The sequence below is a fragment of the Perca flavescens genome, chromosome 19 (genome assembly GCF_004354835.1).
Source record: "Perca flavescens isolate YP-PL-M2 chromosome 19, PFLA_1.0, whole genome shotgun sequence".
Taxonomy (NCBI): domain Eukaryota; kingdom Metazoa; phylum Chordata; class Actinopteri; order Perciformes; family Percidae; genus Perca; species Perca flavescens.
In genome coordinates, this window is record NC_041349.1 from 31,698,780 (window position 1) to 31,713,745 (window position 14,966).

General features: G+C 40.6%; 1 protein-coding gene across 1 annotated transcript in view; it reads right to left on the reverse strand.

Moving 5' to 3' along the window:
- Positions 1-14,966, reverse strand: part of ank2b (ankyrin 2b, neuronal) — a 165,091-nt gene that overhangs the window by 52,269 nt on the left and 97,856 nt on the right. The window contains exons 10-22 of the mRNA XM_028564141.1: positions 14,599-14,796; positions 14,288-14,386; positions 13,232-13,330; positions 12,951-13,049; positions 12,095-12,292; positions 8,881-8,979; positions 8,308-8,406; positions 6,169-6,366; positions 5,160-5,258; positions 4,874-4,972; positions 4,225-4,323; positions 4,044-4,142; positions 2,842-2,914 (exon numbers count right to left, since the gene is read on the reverse strand). Coding sequence (XP_028419942.1) covers positions 2,842-2,914; positions 4,044-4,142; positions 4,225-4,323; positions 4,874-4,972; positions 5,160-5,258; positions 6,169-6,366; positions 8,308-8,406; positions 8,881-8,979; positions 12,095-12,292; positions 12,951-13,049; positions 13,232-13,330; positions 14,288-14,386; positions 14,599-14,796 — 1,558 coding nt within the window. The remainder of the gene's footprint in view (positions 1-2,841; positions 2,915-4,043; positions 4,143-4,224; positions 4,324-4,873; positions 4,973-5,159; positions 5,259-6,168; positions 6,367-8,307; positions 8,407-8,880; positions 8,980-12,094; positions 12,293-12,950; positions 13,050-13,231; positions 13,331-14,287; positions 14,387-14,598; positions 14,797-14,966) is intronic.

A 14,966-nucleotide genomic window follows, 5' to 3' on the forward strand; every position in this document is an offset into this window, starting at 1 on the left:
ATGTACTGACTTCAAATTATTGCAAATAAATCAATGGTGCAGTGACTATGATCATAAGGATGTTTCTTCTCTACCTTGTGTCAGTGAGAGAGAAAAAACACAAAGCAAAGGCACACACAGTGTATGTTAATATTGTTAGTAAGACCTGTGCTGAGCTACCGTTGTTTGATTGTACGATTACGGTTCTTTGGCCAATAGGGTTGCTTTAATATAGGAGAGTTTCAAATGTTTAGTTCTACCCAATCATACGCTAACCTTAATAAGTGTGACTTTCTATTGTGTGTTTCCCTGACGATGGCCTGACAATTTTACCTGCCACTGCCAAAAATGCAGCCACATTTTTGGGGTGGTGGGTGCTAATTACAGACCCTGTATTGGCCTTGTCCTTTCATCGTCTGACCCCTCCTCCCATGCACCATACATTTAAATGTTTCCATCACTGTTAAAACTCCAGGTGCATGCAGCAGTCCTTCACTTTTCTGTATAGTTCCTGGCTCATGGAAAAGATGACGAGACAAGGTTTGTAACAGGAGAACGGGAATGGAGAGAGATTTCCTTCTTGATAGAGCTGTGTAGATTGAACTTTTTGCTGACTTTTTCATGACTTTATGTCGACCACACAGTAAGTGACAAAGTAATATGAGACATCCATTAATATAGTCAAAGATATTTGATATTTTCAAAAATAACAGCATGTCAATAATCTACACGTCTGCCCCTTGATGTGATTCTCTTATCCAGCCCGGCCCTTAGTGAAGATGAGTTTGACACTACCGCCCTTGTGCTTCTCTTTAATTCTGTCATCAATGTAGGTAACCTTTGTATTTGATATGATAAAAAAAATTATGTATGGAGCTGGAGTTGACAATGGCAGTTAACCTAGCTTAGCATAAAGACTGGAGGATACAGATGGCCTGGCTCTCTTCACGTAACTCCCCGTAAACCACATATTGTTGTGTTTTAGTGATTGATGTGACTGATGAGCCTTTAACAAAACCGTTCCTTTAAATGTACATCAGCAAATGATGTGCGTTGATACTTTGAGCCTTTTAATAAGAAGACCCTCATGAGTGAAATCTTTTTGGCTCAGTTCAACTTCAACTACTTTCTCGGTATCCCTTGTATCCAAATATACTGCAGTTAGTATCGTAGCACTTAGCCAAATGGCAGTTGGTACAGGCTAATTCACCATGCATAACACACTACCCCACTCCTGGTGCAATCAGCACAGCAAGTCTGCACACAACGCAGCGTGCCGAATACCTTCCACATCCATGGGGTCGTCTGACATAACATCATCATCATCATCATCAATGGCTTTCAATGCTGTGGGTGGACAGCACAGTCACTCACTACTTCCTAAAATCTGCTAATGGCTGAAAAGACCTCTGAACTTTTCTCAAAAGGAAGACAGAAATGTACAACACAGTTTGGGCTAACTGTAATGTAGGTCTTTGAAGACTGACGCCGATCTAGCAGATACTCCGAAGGGAACATTTTCCTACTTAAAAATTACTTGAAAATAAGGGTAGAAATAATGTCAGTATTTAAATGGCTTGTTCCTCAGTTTGCATTAGGAGCTCATAAACATTACAGTACTAGTTTGGCGATCAATCTCCCTAAAGCTGTAGTAATCAATTAACAATTCTTTTGCCCACTTGGTGGGACAGGACACAATATCTGACACATTAATACCTTATAAAGTTGTAATGGCTAACATGTTAGCAAACACTTTCCTTTTGACCCATCTATCAGACACGGAGTAACATTAGAATACATTTTGAGTTGTGCTCAAGGCCACCTGATGATACTTTTAGCTCTGATTTGTCCTCCACCAACTCCTGGCTCTTTAGCCGCTAGATGTTCCACTTTCTCCTACAGCTACAGTCTTATTTCCTCTGTTTGGTGCAGGGCAGGTAGAGTACAGTGAGCTTTATGGCCATCAACAGCTGCCTGCTGCTGCTGGAAACAAGGAGATTTACAGGGCATTTAACCAAATCAATGAACTAAAAGAGGCTAAAAAGCTTCGTAGAGCTGAGTCTGGCTGATAATTCTCTATTTGTCATTATCACCGTTTTATATTTCACATAGGCATTGTTAATATAAAATTATCAATTAGTGCTTCTTTAAAGCAGGGTGAGTGTAAGGGTTCCCTAGCCGTAATGGAAACATATTCACTAGCAGGAAAACTGACCAGTAAACTAACGTGGGCTCAACACACAAACAGGGCTTTGTTGTGTGCCTAATGGTGCGTTCTTTTTGTCTTGTAATCGCGACTAGTAGCTCGAGTGTGACGTCACATCCGTGTCGAAAAACGAATAACTGCGGGTAGGCTACTGCTCTGCTTTCTGCTCAAGACTCGGCCATTGTTGTCATATAGCAACCAAGTGTCTCTAGCCAATTTCAGCTGCACAAGCTACAAAATAACTAATCAGGCGGTATTTAACTCCTAATAAGACTGTAGAGACATGCCTATAGGTAGCAGTATACAGTTCTATGTGTACAACTTCTTCATTTGGTTACAACAAAGACAAAAGTGCTTAAAAGTGTAGAAAACCACAATGTTTACTACGTGTGATGCACAACGTAGCCATCTTTGAAAGGGAACTCGGGGTTCAGACGACTTGACGAGTCGTATATATATGACCTCGGGGGCGTTCTTTTTGCAACTTCCGGTTCTTAACTCCGGAAAACGACTCGTAGATCGACTTCGTTTGACAAAAAGAACGCACCATTACAGTTGATCTAGTTCAGCATCTAGCTCATTGATAGTGCTGTTGGACACATGGTTAGAATACCAGTGAGAAGGCTGCACTGTGGGTTAATGTTGACATGACTCACCCTCTTCATCCGAGACATCCAGCACTTCAGTCATGGTCTCTGGCACGTTTAGCTTGTGTTTCTCTGTCACCGTCTGGCAGCATGGGAGGAAAGAGATCCATTAACCGCACTTCACATCGTACACATAGGTAAACCTAGCTGCAACCAATGCAGTGTACCATTAACAGACCTGCAATATATCCTACCTTATAATGTTCAGTGTTTGTTTTAAATGTTGATTTAATTGTACTGTACAATTGTCAATTACAATTTTTGTTACTTCTGCCCAAAATGTCAATCAAAAACCTGAGCTCTCCTCCCGGGTGTTTGGTGTGGGTGTTGGTTTTGATCGCTTTCTGTAAATGATACATGTAATTTGGGTGTTGTAAATGATGAATGGTAGACAGTAGACAGTAACACAATTAATTATCAGAGCAGCACCGTTTCAAATCAAATGCCAGTTGACAATTTATCACTCAATCTATCAATTCACATTCGTTTCATCACTTCAGTTTTTTTCAATTACTGTACTTTTTGTTACTTCCAGCCTTGAGGCCACTTTCCTTAAATGATAAGCGGTGATTTGGTGTTGTGAATGATGGATGATGAATGTAAGATGTGGGTAAATTATGGAAAATGGCTGTTTTCATTATATCATGACTGTTTTAATCAAATCGGCTTCACATTAGTCAGCTCACTTGATAATGTATAACTCTAATTTTCAAGTCACATGCATTATTATCACCTCCATGTTTATCAATTCATTTTTGCGACTTCCACCACTGATATATCAAAGCTTAGTGTTTGTTTTCCACCAATGCACGTTTCAATTCCAGCACCGATTCTTGCTGTCTCTAACATAACCTTGAACTTTAGATTAAAATGGGAATTTAATATGATGTGTTGTAGCACAGATAATTGGTTAAATGACTTTATGGATTTGCTGTCAATGGAACGGGCCGCATCAGCCCTCTATGAATGTGACCGAGGAGATGAAGGACCCTGGAAAAACTGGACATATAAATGAATTTAGTGAAAATGACTACTATGGTTCTGCTGCTGACCCCCACCCCCCACCCAGTCTGTTGTACTCTGTATTGTAATGTCTGATGAGATTGTGATCTTGTGTTCTTTGTGTATGTGGCTTGTGATTGTTTTGTTAGTGTGTGTGTGTGTGTGTGTGTGTGTGTGTGTGTGTGTGTGTGTGTGTGTGTGTGCCGTACCGTTGTGGTGGTTATGATCTCCTCAGTGACCACCCTCAGCGTATCCACCACAGAGATGTAGCCCAGCCTCCGAGCGATCCCCAGGGCAGTGTTACCATTCTGGACGGGGAAGCACAGTGAATGACATGTGTGTCTATGTACTGTAAAGTGTGTGTTTGCATCAATGTGGCTGTTTGCGTACCACGGTGATAGCGTTGGGCTTGGCACCGCTTTGCAGCAGCACGTTGAGGATGTGTGTGTTTCCTTGCTGCGCTGCCTGGTGAAGAGGAGTGTAGCCATTCTGGAGAGGGGAGAATACAGAAGATAAAACCAATCCATCATCAAATAAAGTGATTATTCATAGTTTGCTTTTCGGTTGTAAACCTGCTTTTATCTTGATTTTATTTGAGAGATTATTTTGTTGAATGTTTATTTCTCCCATCTCTCTCTCGCTCTCCTATTTCCTAATTGGTTGAACCTTAAGTAGTTGTATTTGTATTAGATTATGAGTCCTTGTGTCAATTTTTGGTGTGTTTTCGTAGTTGTGTGTCATGACTCTTGCTGCAGAACATAAACATACATAAAAACATAAAAAGATATGTTGTTAGAATAACAGGTTTCTTGGTGTGTAGCAATATGGAGGGAAATAATTCATTATGACATGAGATTATCTTGTTCCAATGTTGAAAAGATCTGGTTATAATCAGAAAACTCTGACTTAAGAGAAGAAGCAGCATGTTAGAAATAATAATGGTGCAATACAATAATAGCATAATATTTAAAAAACAGTATGTTAACAATGGTGCATGCAGATATAAATGACTATCTGAGCGCTTTAGTAGTATTAGTACCTTGGTCTTGGCGTTGACATTGGCTCCATTCTGAAGCAGGAAGTTGACCATCTTGGCGTTACCATAGTGACAGGCTACAATTAGCGGGGTGTATCCCAACTGCAAAACAACAGCAGATCAGAAGAATAACACAAAAAAAGACTTACATTTATAGAGACACATTCTAAGAATACTGTTATTGAAGATGATGGTTTCTGCGAATGGGAGATGACCCTGAATAATATTATTTATAGCTAGTAGGTGTAAAGATAGACGCCGAGAAAGAATGAAGTATGATTGTTCATACTTTGGTCTGCTGGTCGAGGTTGGCTCCGTTTTTGGCTAGGATCTCGGCAACAGCCACTTTATCCTCCTGGGCTGCCAGATGGAGGGCAGTCAGGCCGCTCTGCGTGAGGAACACACACACACACACACACACACGCGCGCACGCACACAGACAGACAGACAGATTCAGACACATTGTGTCCATTCTTTTTTTGTCGAATAATAATAATAATAATGGAGCTCCTTTGACACAGTAAAGACTATATTGTTTGTCCTATAAAACAGGTATGGTTAAGATTGCATTACTTGATTGATAGGGTGATTAAAGATATGGTAGCTAGTGTGTAAATGTCCTGGCATTTACTTAGGATTCGGATATACCAAGCGATTGAACAATAGTCAGACATGTTGTCCCTTTAACTGTAGCAAGGTACAATAGAGCTCAACAGTGGGGTTCCGGAAGAAACCCCCCCCCCGTTGATTTTCTCCATTAAGATTTAGATTATCATCCATAATGTCCATCTGGGGTAGACTGACGTAGCTACGAGATTACGACTACGCTGGCTTCTGCTCCTGTAAAAGCTAGAAGTCCGTATGAAATCAACCTTGTTTTACAGTAAGAGAAACATGTTTTATTCACGATCTTATGGAGAAAAACTACACTGCCCGCGATCCTAAGCGTAACAGAGACATCTCTGATTGGTCCAAATTACTTTTACCATGGAAATGTTTACCGTACCCGCAAACCCGAGAACATCTCTGATAGTCTTTTACCTGTGGCTTTTTTGTTGTTTTTTTGCACCGAATCACATGTTTCATGGTCATGATTCCTCTCGTAGCTGGTTGGCTTGGTTCCAGACGTAAAAACTCTTTATATAAGCAAGTTTTGAAACGTCAGTGAATGGGGAAAAACACTTCCCGATCCAGAATCGTTGAGCTCTCTGTAAAATGATGTATAACCCTCTCATACTACATGTTGGCTGTGTGGGTGAGTTGAGGATTTATTGATCCATTGAAGGTTTCTGCAGTACCTTAGTTTGGATGTTGACCTGGGCTGCTTTGCTCATAAGCAGGGATGCCATGTCGGCGTGGCCCTCTTGGGAGGCCAGATGGAGCGGGGTGACTCCCTGCTTGGTCAGGATGTTGGTCTCGGCTCCGTACTGCAGCAGCACGGTGGCGATGTCCATCTGGTTCTTCTTAGCCGCGATGTGGAGCGGAGTGTAGCCGTTCTGATTCATGAGGACAAGGGGAGACACTGCTGTCACTGCTCAATGTTAACGGCTGGAAACCTCTGGAACTAACATAAACAGCCTGGGAGTCCAACACAAGCCGACATGAATAGTTCAAATCAAATAAGCATATAAGCACCCATTTTTAGGCCTTTATTGACAGGACAGCTGAAGAAATTAAAGGGGAGAGAGAGGAGGAATGACATGCAGCAAAGGGCCGCAGGTCGGAGTCGAACCCCAGCCCGCTGCGCTGAGGAGTAAACCTCTATATATTGGGCGCCCACTCTACCGACTGAGCTATCCGGGCGCACGGTACTTAAGTTTTAACTTTGAAGTTTCAAATTTTAAGATTCATTATGAAGTACTTCTTCTCCACGCAGAAGGACATTTACAGAGGGACATTTTTTACTATTCACTCCACTACATTTGTCTGACAGCTTTAGTTACTTTGCCGTTTCAGACTATTTATAAAAATTATAATTAACTAATACAAAATGATGTATTAATACAGGTTAAGCTATATCAAGTTTGTAACGTAAGCTCCACGTTTACCAGCCGCAGCCCTAAGGTGATGAACACATTAGAGCATAAATAATCATCCAATCAAAAATAATATAATATACAGTACATTATTATGAAATGGCATTCTGCACAGTGAGTATTTTCACTTTTGGTACTTCAAGTATATAATTAATACTAATACTTTTGTACTTTTACTCAATTAAGATTTTGAATGCAGGACCTGTAGTTGTAACGGTTATTACTTTTACTCAAGTGAAGGTCTGACTGATTCTTCCACCACTGTTTATATGCCATATAAGTATGTTTTTTCAGCATGATAGGAACACACTAAAGTACACATCTTACCCAGTCATTTGGACTAGTATTACAGGAAAAGGCTGGCTGTATTTTCACTGTCAAAAAATCACGTTGTGCAGCGCCAAACCAAAGGTGAATGTATCTACTAACAAGTATGGAGTGTGTATTAAAGCCTGGATTATCTTCTTCCTCTGTGCCATAGAGCTCCATTGTTTGTTAAAAGTCATCAGTGAGCCACACTGTTGCACTGGCTGATGAACACACACACACACACACACACACACACACACACACACACACACACACACACACACACACACACACACACACACACACACACACACACACACACTGTAGTTTACTTTGACTCAATCCTGCTGCTCCAAATCCTCACTACAGCACCAAATGTGTGTTAATCCTCTGCTGAAAATAGTCCCCAACAAATAGCCTTCCTTTCTATTTGAGTTGCACTGTTAAAAACTACAGCAAGCAGCTGTTTTAGGAAATTAGCGGTATTAAAAATGAAACTGCAGTATATTTGATATATATAGATATAAGGTTCATTCTTGAACTTGGAAACAGTAGTTTGACAAAGTTTCTTTTTCCAGGGCTGCGTCCGAAATCCCACACTAACATGCTATTTAGTAGCTACAGTACACAGTATGTGAGGTTTTTTAGTATGTCCGAAACCTTAGTATGAAACCAATAGTATGGGAATTACTGGATACTACGCTGGCATTAAATATCCCACAATGCGGGGAGGTCGGCAGGGGTTACCATGGTTATGCGTCTTCAACGGCAAGGAGGCTATCAAGTGACGTTGAAAATTACAGCTCTGTGCGTCTGAAAAGAGCCACGCTGCTGTTTATTTACACAAAAGTATGTTGAACAATAGTATACATATTGAGTATGTAGTGCAGAGTGTGAGAATTCGGACGCAACCCAGGACTTTTCAACTCATCTCATGGTCTTCTTCAGCAAATGGTGTCATCACTTGAGCTAAATGTGGAGCTTTGGTCCAATGATAACAGTCGAGAAATCCATGCTGCCTCATTTTCCATGTTGGATTTTATTCCCTCTGCCTCAGCACAGTGTCTACAGCTCTGTGGGGTGGACTCTCACCTTGGCCATGGTGTGGGGGGACGCTCCTTTGTCCAAAAGCAGGAGCGCCACCTTCTGGTTATCGTAATGTGCTGCGACATGGAGAGGGGTGAGGCCATTCTGTAAGGGATGGACGGTGAGTGCACATGGATTAAACAGCAGTTAGTGCACCACACACACGCACACACACGCACACACACGCACGCACGCACGCACGCACACACACACACAGGCAGACACACGCGCACACTCACGCACGCACACACACACACACACACACACACACACACACACACACTATTAATAGGAAGTGTTAAATGGGATAAGACTGTAGGTTGAGATGAATTACAGTTATATTAGACAGCAAAAGCTGGAAGTCATAGTTAATCCAAATAAAGGAATGATTTTATTCAAACTAGCCGTACCAGTGCTCCTGTAGTCAACGTAACCTTTATACAGAAAAATAGCAACACACATTTAAAAACTTTTGCAGGGATTTAGAGAGTGGAATATGATTTTAATCAAATCGTACACCATATACATAGATTGTACACTAAAACATTTAAATAGAAGGTTTTTATTTTGGATGCATACCTTTCCAGCATAATCTGCAGGAGCATGACGCTGCAGCAGAAGTTTGGCTACATCTAGGCTTCCGTACTTAGAGGCCACATGCAGGGGAGTAAAACCTTTCTGTGGAGAGAAACAGCCAGAGAAGGGAGGTTAAGAAATGTGTTCAAAGACAGTAAATACAGGAGATATATATATATATATATATATATATATATATATATATATACTCAGGTTATTGGTCCCTATGATCTCCCTCTACATAAATATATGCATTATTTACATACTGTAAGACACAAGCAAGCTATTTATATATTTTTTTAGACTAATCTCAGTCAGATGCTATAAGACTCATTCATGAGACCCAACAAATGCATTTGGGGATTTATACATTTACTTTAACATATATCCATACATATTATCATTGCATACATCATGAGGCCCTGAGGGACCACTCTAGTTTTTGAGCAACATGGGGAATAGTTCATGTGACTAAAATTGTTTTATACAAGTATTGTTTAGATACAAAATAAAACTAAAATCATCTTAAACGTTCCTGGGACATTCAGGTAGGTCCCTGAGGCCAAATGGGTGTCTGTTTTGTTTGTGACATAAAGCAATACAGCTGGCTGACATGCTGATGCAATTCTAGGTAACCTTAAACCACAAATTTGAAATAAAGTCCTTTAACTTTCACAAAGAAACCAGCAGAGGGGGCACTTTACTATTGAGATATACAGAACTGGAGCTGACAGAAACCACATGACCAGTGGGTTAATGAGCCAGCCCTGCCCATGGCTGGAGCAATCCTTTGTTTGTCAAACCCCGGATTATATATGATGTAACAGGTGATGGAGAGGAGAGGGAGAGGGTCTCCTTACACTGAGACATGGAAACATCACAACAGTCTAAGCAAATCAAGGATAAGGACTATTGTGAACACCCTTGGATAGATGGAGAGTGTTACCCTTGCATGACAACAACTTTTCCTGATTTGGTTTCCATAGCGACTGCCACACCCTTCCTCCCCAGAGAGACGTTGAGGGTGGGAGAGAGGAGAACAACTGAGCCCTGACACATATAGTGCACCGCAAAGGACTTTGTCTCACTATTAATAGTGTATGATCACATTAAAGGGCTATTCTGTCCCAGACTGGATGCAAAGTGAAGGTCTGGCCTGTGCAGACTCCTCTGGTTAACACCTCCACAGTGATAATCATAAATCACTTGACTGCGTTCAGCCTTCATGCACAATTCAGAGGAAAGCAGCAGATTTACAGCCACATCAATCTTTCATTAAAAGTGGGTCAAACCAACAGAGAGCTGCACATACAGTCATACTGTAACCGCTTATCACCATGGGATCAGCACTAAAAGGCATAAATGCACTTACAATCTCCTCCTTCATCTCTACATCTGGTATTAAAAGTAGCTGCTATTGCTCATTTGTTCCAACCTTCTAAGATATTAAGATTAGCGGTACTATTTTTAACAGTTGTGAGTTGTTTTGTTGAAAAAATAGTTTGTTTTTCTAATACACAGCAATAATTGCTATTTCAACTTGAATTTAAATCATCACACTAAAAAGCAGTACAGCAAAAGTGACCACCTTACTGTTTGTCTTTTTTGGGAGGATTAACAGATGTTGACATCTGAGGCTAGCAATTCCTAATGCTTGTAAAGTGTACAGTAGGCTAACGTTATCAGCTAAAGGCTAACTGCATTCAGGAGTGCTGTTCAGTCTGAGTCCAGAGTTTGCCCCTGTGGTTAAAGCAAGACCATGTTCAGAAGAATAACATATTCTTCAATTTACAAATGAAAAGCTAAATTCACGAACAGTAAAGATAGCCTAGCTTAGCATAAAGACTGGATACAGGGAGAAACCGCTAACATGGCATCATGGCATAACCACATTTTCAAAGTTAAGAAATAGTTTATCAAGAAATGCCAGCATGTAACTCTCCCTAAAACCAAAACATGTTGTTTGTACATTTGTGTTGGTGTGCGGATTAAGGAAATAAAATACAAGATTAATCAGTAAGGGACTGTTCTTTATTTATTTAAGGGGCCACCGGAGGAGTTTTGTGACCTTTAGTCAAAATAGACCTTCATCAGCAATACATTTTGGATGACCCTCCAAAAAGATTGGGAGAAAAGGGATGACCCTCCCCAACAATTTATTGTACTGATTTGCACTTGGCAAAGACATACAGATTGCCATTGTTTTTTACAGCCATGATATACTAAACCTCTTACGCATCACACTCCTCTGTTATGGTGTGCTGGCACTAGCACACACACACATATATATATATATATATATATATATATATATATATATATACACAGTGCTGCTCAGTATTCATACCCATGCTTAAGTTGATTAAAAAGAGGAATAAAAAAAAGCATCTTTTGGAAATTGATCTTAATGCCTTAATTAAAAAAATGAGGAAAGATCCAACATTTAAGGACACCAATTTTTTTTGTGAATGAATAATGTATTGTAAATAAATAAATGTTCTCCTTAAAATACAGGGGCCATAATTATACATACCCCTATGTTAAATTCCCATAGAGGCAGGCAGATGTTTATTTTTGCTGGTTTGCTTTGCATTGATATGGATCTTATCTCAGTTACCTATTAGGCTAACTGAAATAAAACCATGCCAATCTCTAGGTATGGTGAAGGGTATGTGATGATGGGGGCTATTTTAATTCCAAAGGCCAAGGGAACTTTATCAGGATGCATAGTATCCTGGATCCATGAAATCACTGGCCTTTAAAAATAAAAATCTGCCTGCCTCTATGGGAATTTAACATAAGGGTGTACTCACTTGTTGCCAGCGGTTTAGACATTAATGGCTGTGTGTTGAGTTATTTTGAGGGGACTGCACATTTACACTGTTATACAAGCTAACTTAATACTTTACATTGTAGCAAAGTTTCATTTCTTCAGTGTTGTCCCATTAAAAGATATAATGAAATATTTACTAAAATGTGAGGGGTGTACTCACTTTTGTGAGATGCTGTATATATAAGAAACAAATAATATGCTAAGCTAGGCTACCGATGTTGAGTGTATCCCCCACATGGCTGGGAGGCATGGCTGCCATTGGTTCTGGACCTCATCAAATGAAATAATGAAATCCTCAATGTGCAATACTCCTGGAATGTTTCTAGGAGTTAGTTATTGTGCAGGTAGTTACATTTAAAGAAAAAACATGTGTCCTCCACTCACCTTGGTGGCCAGTGAGTGTGAAGCTCCAGCCTCGAGAAGGACAGAGGCCGTCTCCACCTGACCCTCCCTGGCCGAGATGTGGAGGGGGGTGTAGCCGTTGGTCGTGGCAGCATCAGGATGGGCCATGTGCTGCAGCAGCAGCTGCACAATCTCGGTTTTTCCCAGACGGGACGCAATGTGGAGGGGAGTCTGGTCCTCCTGCAGACAGCCCAGCAGAATATGAATGAAAACTTAATATTACAAAACTGTAGCATAGGCCTGTATAGCTGTAACAATTCCAAATTTTGATGTACAATTAATCATCTCAGAAATAACTGTGATTAACAATATAATTGTCTCTTTCAGTCCAATTTAATAATATGTATTACTTTAAACAAATTAAAGTTTTAAATGAATTCCAGGATACATTTTGTTAAATATCACTGCTATGGGACCCATATGAGGTAATAACACAAATACATAGCCTATGAAGTAAACCATGCCTCTTTTTTTATCATAAAATAATTTCTTTTACTGAATGTTGCTGTTGCTATGAACGTGTATAGGGTCAAGTGCCGAGAACTAACAATTGAAATAATAATACAAATATATAGTCCGACCAATAATCACTTAATAATAATTATAGATATGCGTAATTACAATTAGGCATATCTAATCAAAATCAGCAATTACCAGTCATACCCCTTAAGACCTTAACTAATGTTAGTTGCTGTTAAACAAATAAACCGCGAGTATGTAAAAAAATTGACAATGAGACAACTATGTAATAACTGTTACAGGCCTAGTAGCATATTCTGCATGTTGGCAAAATATTAATAGGCTACTGGTGTGCTACTACAGATAAAAGCAGTCTCACCCGTGCCCTGGCGTCCACCATCGCTCCGTTCCTCAGCAGACATCGGACCACCTCCACCTGGCCTGCCCTGGCTGCCATGTGTAACGCTGTTTCACCGCGCTGCACACACAACATACGCCAACATACAGGTCAGCAGAGTCAATATGCACATATTTACCATAATTTGCACATATTTTAGCTAGCTGACGTCACTGTAATATTTCCAGACACGTTTCTCCCTTTAAAACAACTAGAGTACAATTGCTATTGTAATTGTGATTGACTTGATTCCCATCACTCACAATATTGCTGACGTCAGGCGAGGCGCCGTTCTGCAGCAGCAGCAGGACGATGTTCAGGTGACCCATGAAGGCTGCTACGTGGATAGGAGTCAAACCAGACTGGACACAGGAAAGGAAGCAGACGAGGAATATTAGTCATTTAGAACATGAATTTGTTACCCAAAGAGAGCTTATCAAACTTATTAATATGCAAATAGAACATCATGTCAACTGGCAATTTCTAGCCATTTCTGACCAGCCAATAGCTACTTTCCCTAGAATGTTAGGGCATTTACAAACGTTTGTTGATGTTAGCTTAGCTGTGTTGCCAGATCTTGCGGGAGTTTGTTCCTGAAACGGAAACAGGTCTGGAACAAAATTAATTTTCTCCTGATATGTCTGTAAGAGATATGTGGCTTGTGAAAAACAGGTCCAATATATACTTTGGGGCCAAAGGATCGGCCATAATTTGTGTTCACGTTCACTTCTCCCATTAGAATCAATGCACTCAGGACCTGCCGCTAGTCTCTTAAAGAGGCGTGGGGGTGGCCAAACCCACGGGACACAGATACAGGAAACTAGTCTGAGTTAGGGTGTCTCGTTTCAAAACCGTCTCTGATAAAACTAACCTTTCCTAAATTCAATACACTCAGGTTTTTTGTGCTACAGCATTATTTGAGAGTAGCTTCTGTTTTAAGTCAGCTAGCGTATTGCTGTAAAAAGGATAGTACTGAGACAGTTTGCTAACGTTATGAGTATTTATGCTACTCTGTTTTAGCAATTCTCATTATCCCTTATTATCTATCACAGTGGCTGCTGTTTAGCTAAGTGTACACACTGTGGTATAGATTGGTTAAGTCAAGTTTAGCACTATGTTTGTGACAAACAACTTGCCAAAAAGTTAATATGAAATTTTATTTCAAAGAGTATTAGTTTGGATTCGGTAGCTACTACTATCTGCGGTAGAACACCTCTCTGGTATGAGTGTAAGGTAAAGCCAGAGCCCATCTGGAAAAGCCCAGTAGGTTCAAAGAAACATTTGGGCTGATTTCAGTTTCACTCAGGTGTGTGACGTACCTCTGTAATGGCCTGGATAGAGGCTCCGTATTTTACCAGCAGCTCCATCACTTTCACTCGGTTCTTCTTACAGGCTATGTGCAGCGGAGTGAAGCCGTTCTGTTGTGGAAGTGTGACACACACACACACACACACACACACACACACACACACACACACACATAGACAGAGTAGAGGATGAGCCCAGAAAATAGTTAACATAATTAAATCTTAGTCTTCAGAGCCCACTGAGTCTATGTATATAGCTTGACTAATCTGTCATTTTGACTTGTATCTTTCCATAGCAGGATTGCTAAATTTTTTAATCATACCAGTGCCCTGGCGTTGGGGTTGGCCCTCTTGTCCAGCAGCAGTTTGGTGACTCTGTAGTGGCCGCAGTGAGCTGCCACATGTAACGCTGTCAAGTAGTCCAGCGTGACATCGTCAACAGGAGCCTTGTGCTGCAGAAGGTGTTTGACACATTCGACGTGGTCGCCTTGTGCCGCCATGTGAAGAGGAGACAGCCCATTCTAAAATGTTAAAGAGAGGTCATTTAGTTTGGTGGAGATAGATGGAAGGAGGGGAAGTTTGAGGAATGACTGTGGCTGTGAATACGACATTGCATCTTAGACCATTGCTGTGGGTGTACATGAAACCATGATTGCTGTAAGAACCTTTTAAGAGTGTAAGTGTCCTAACA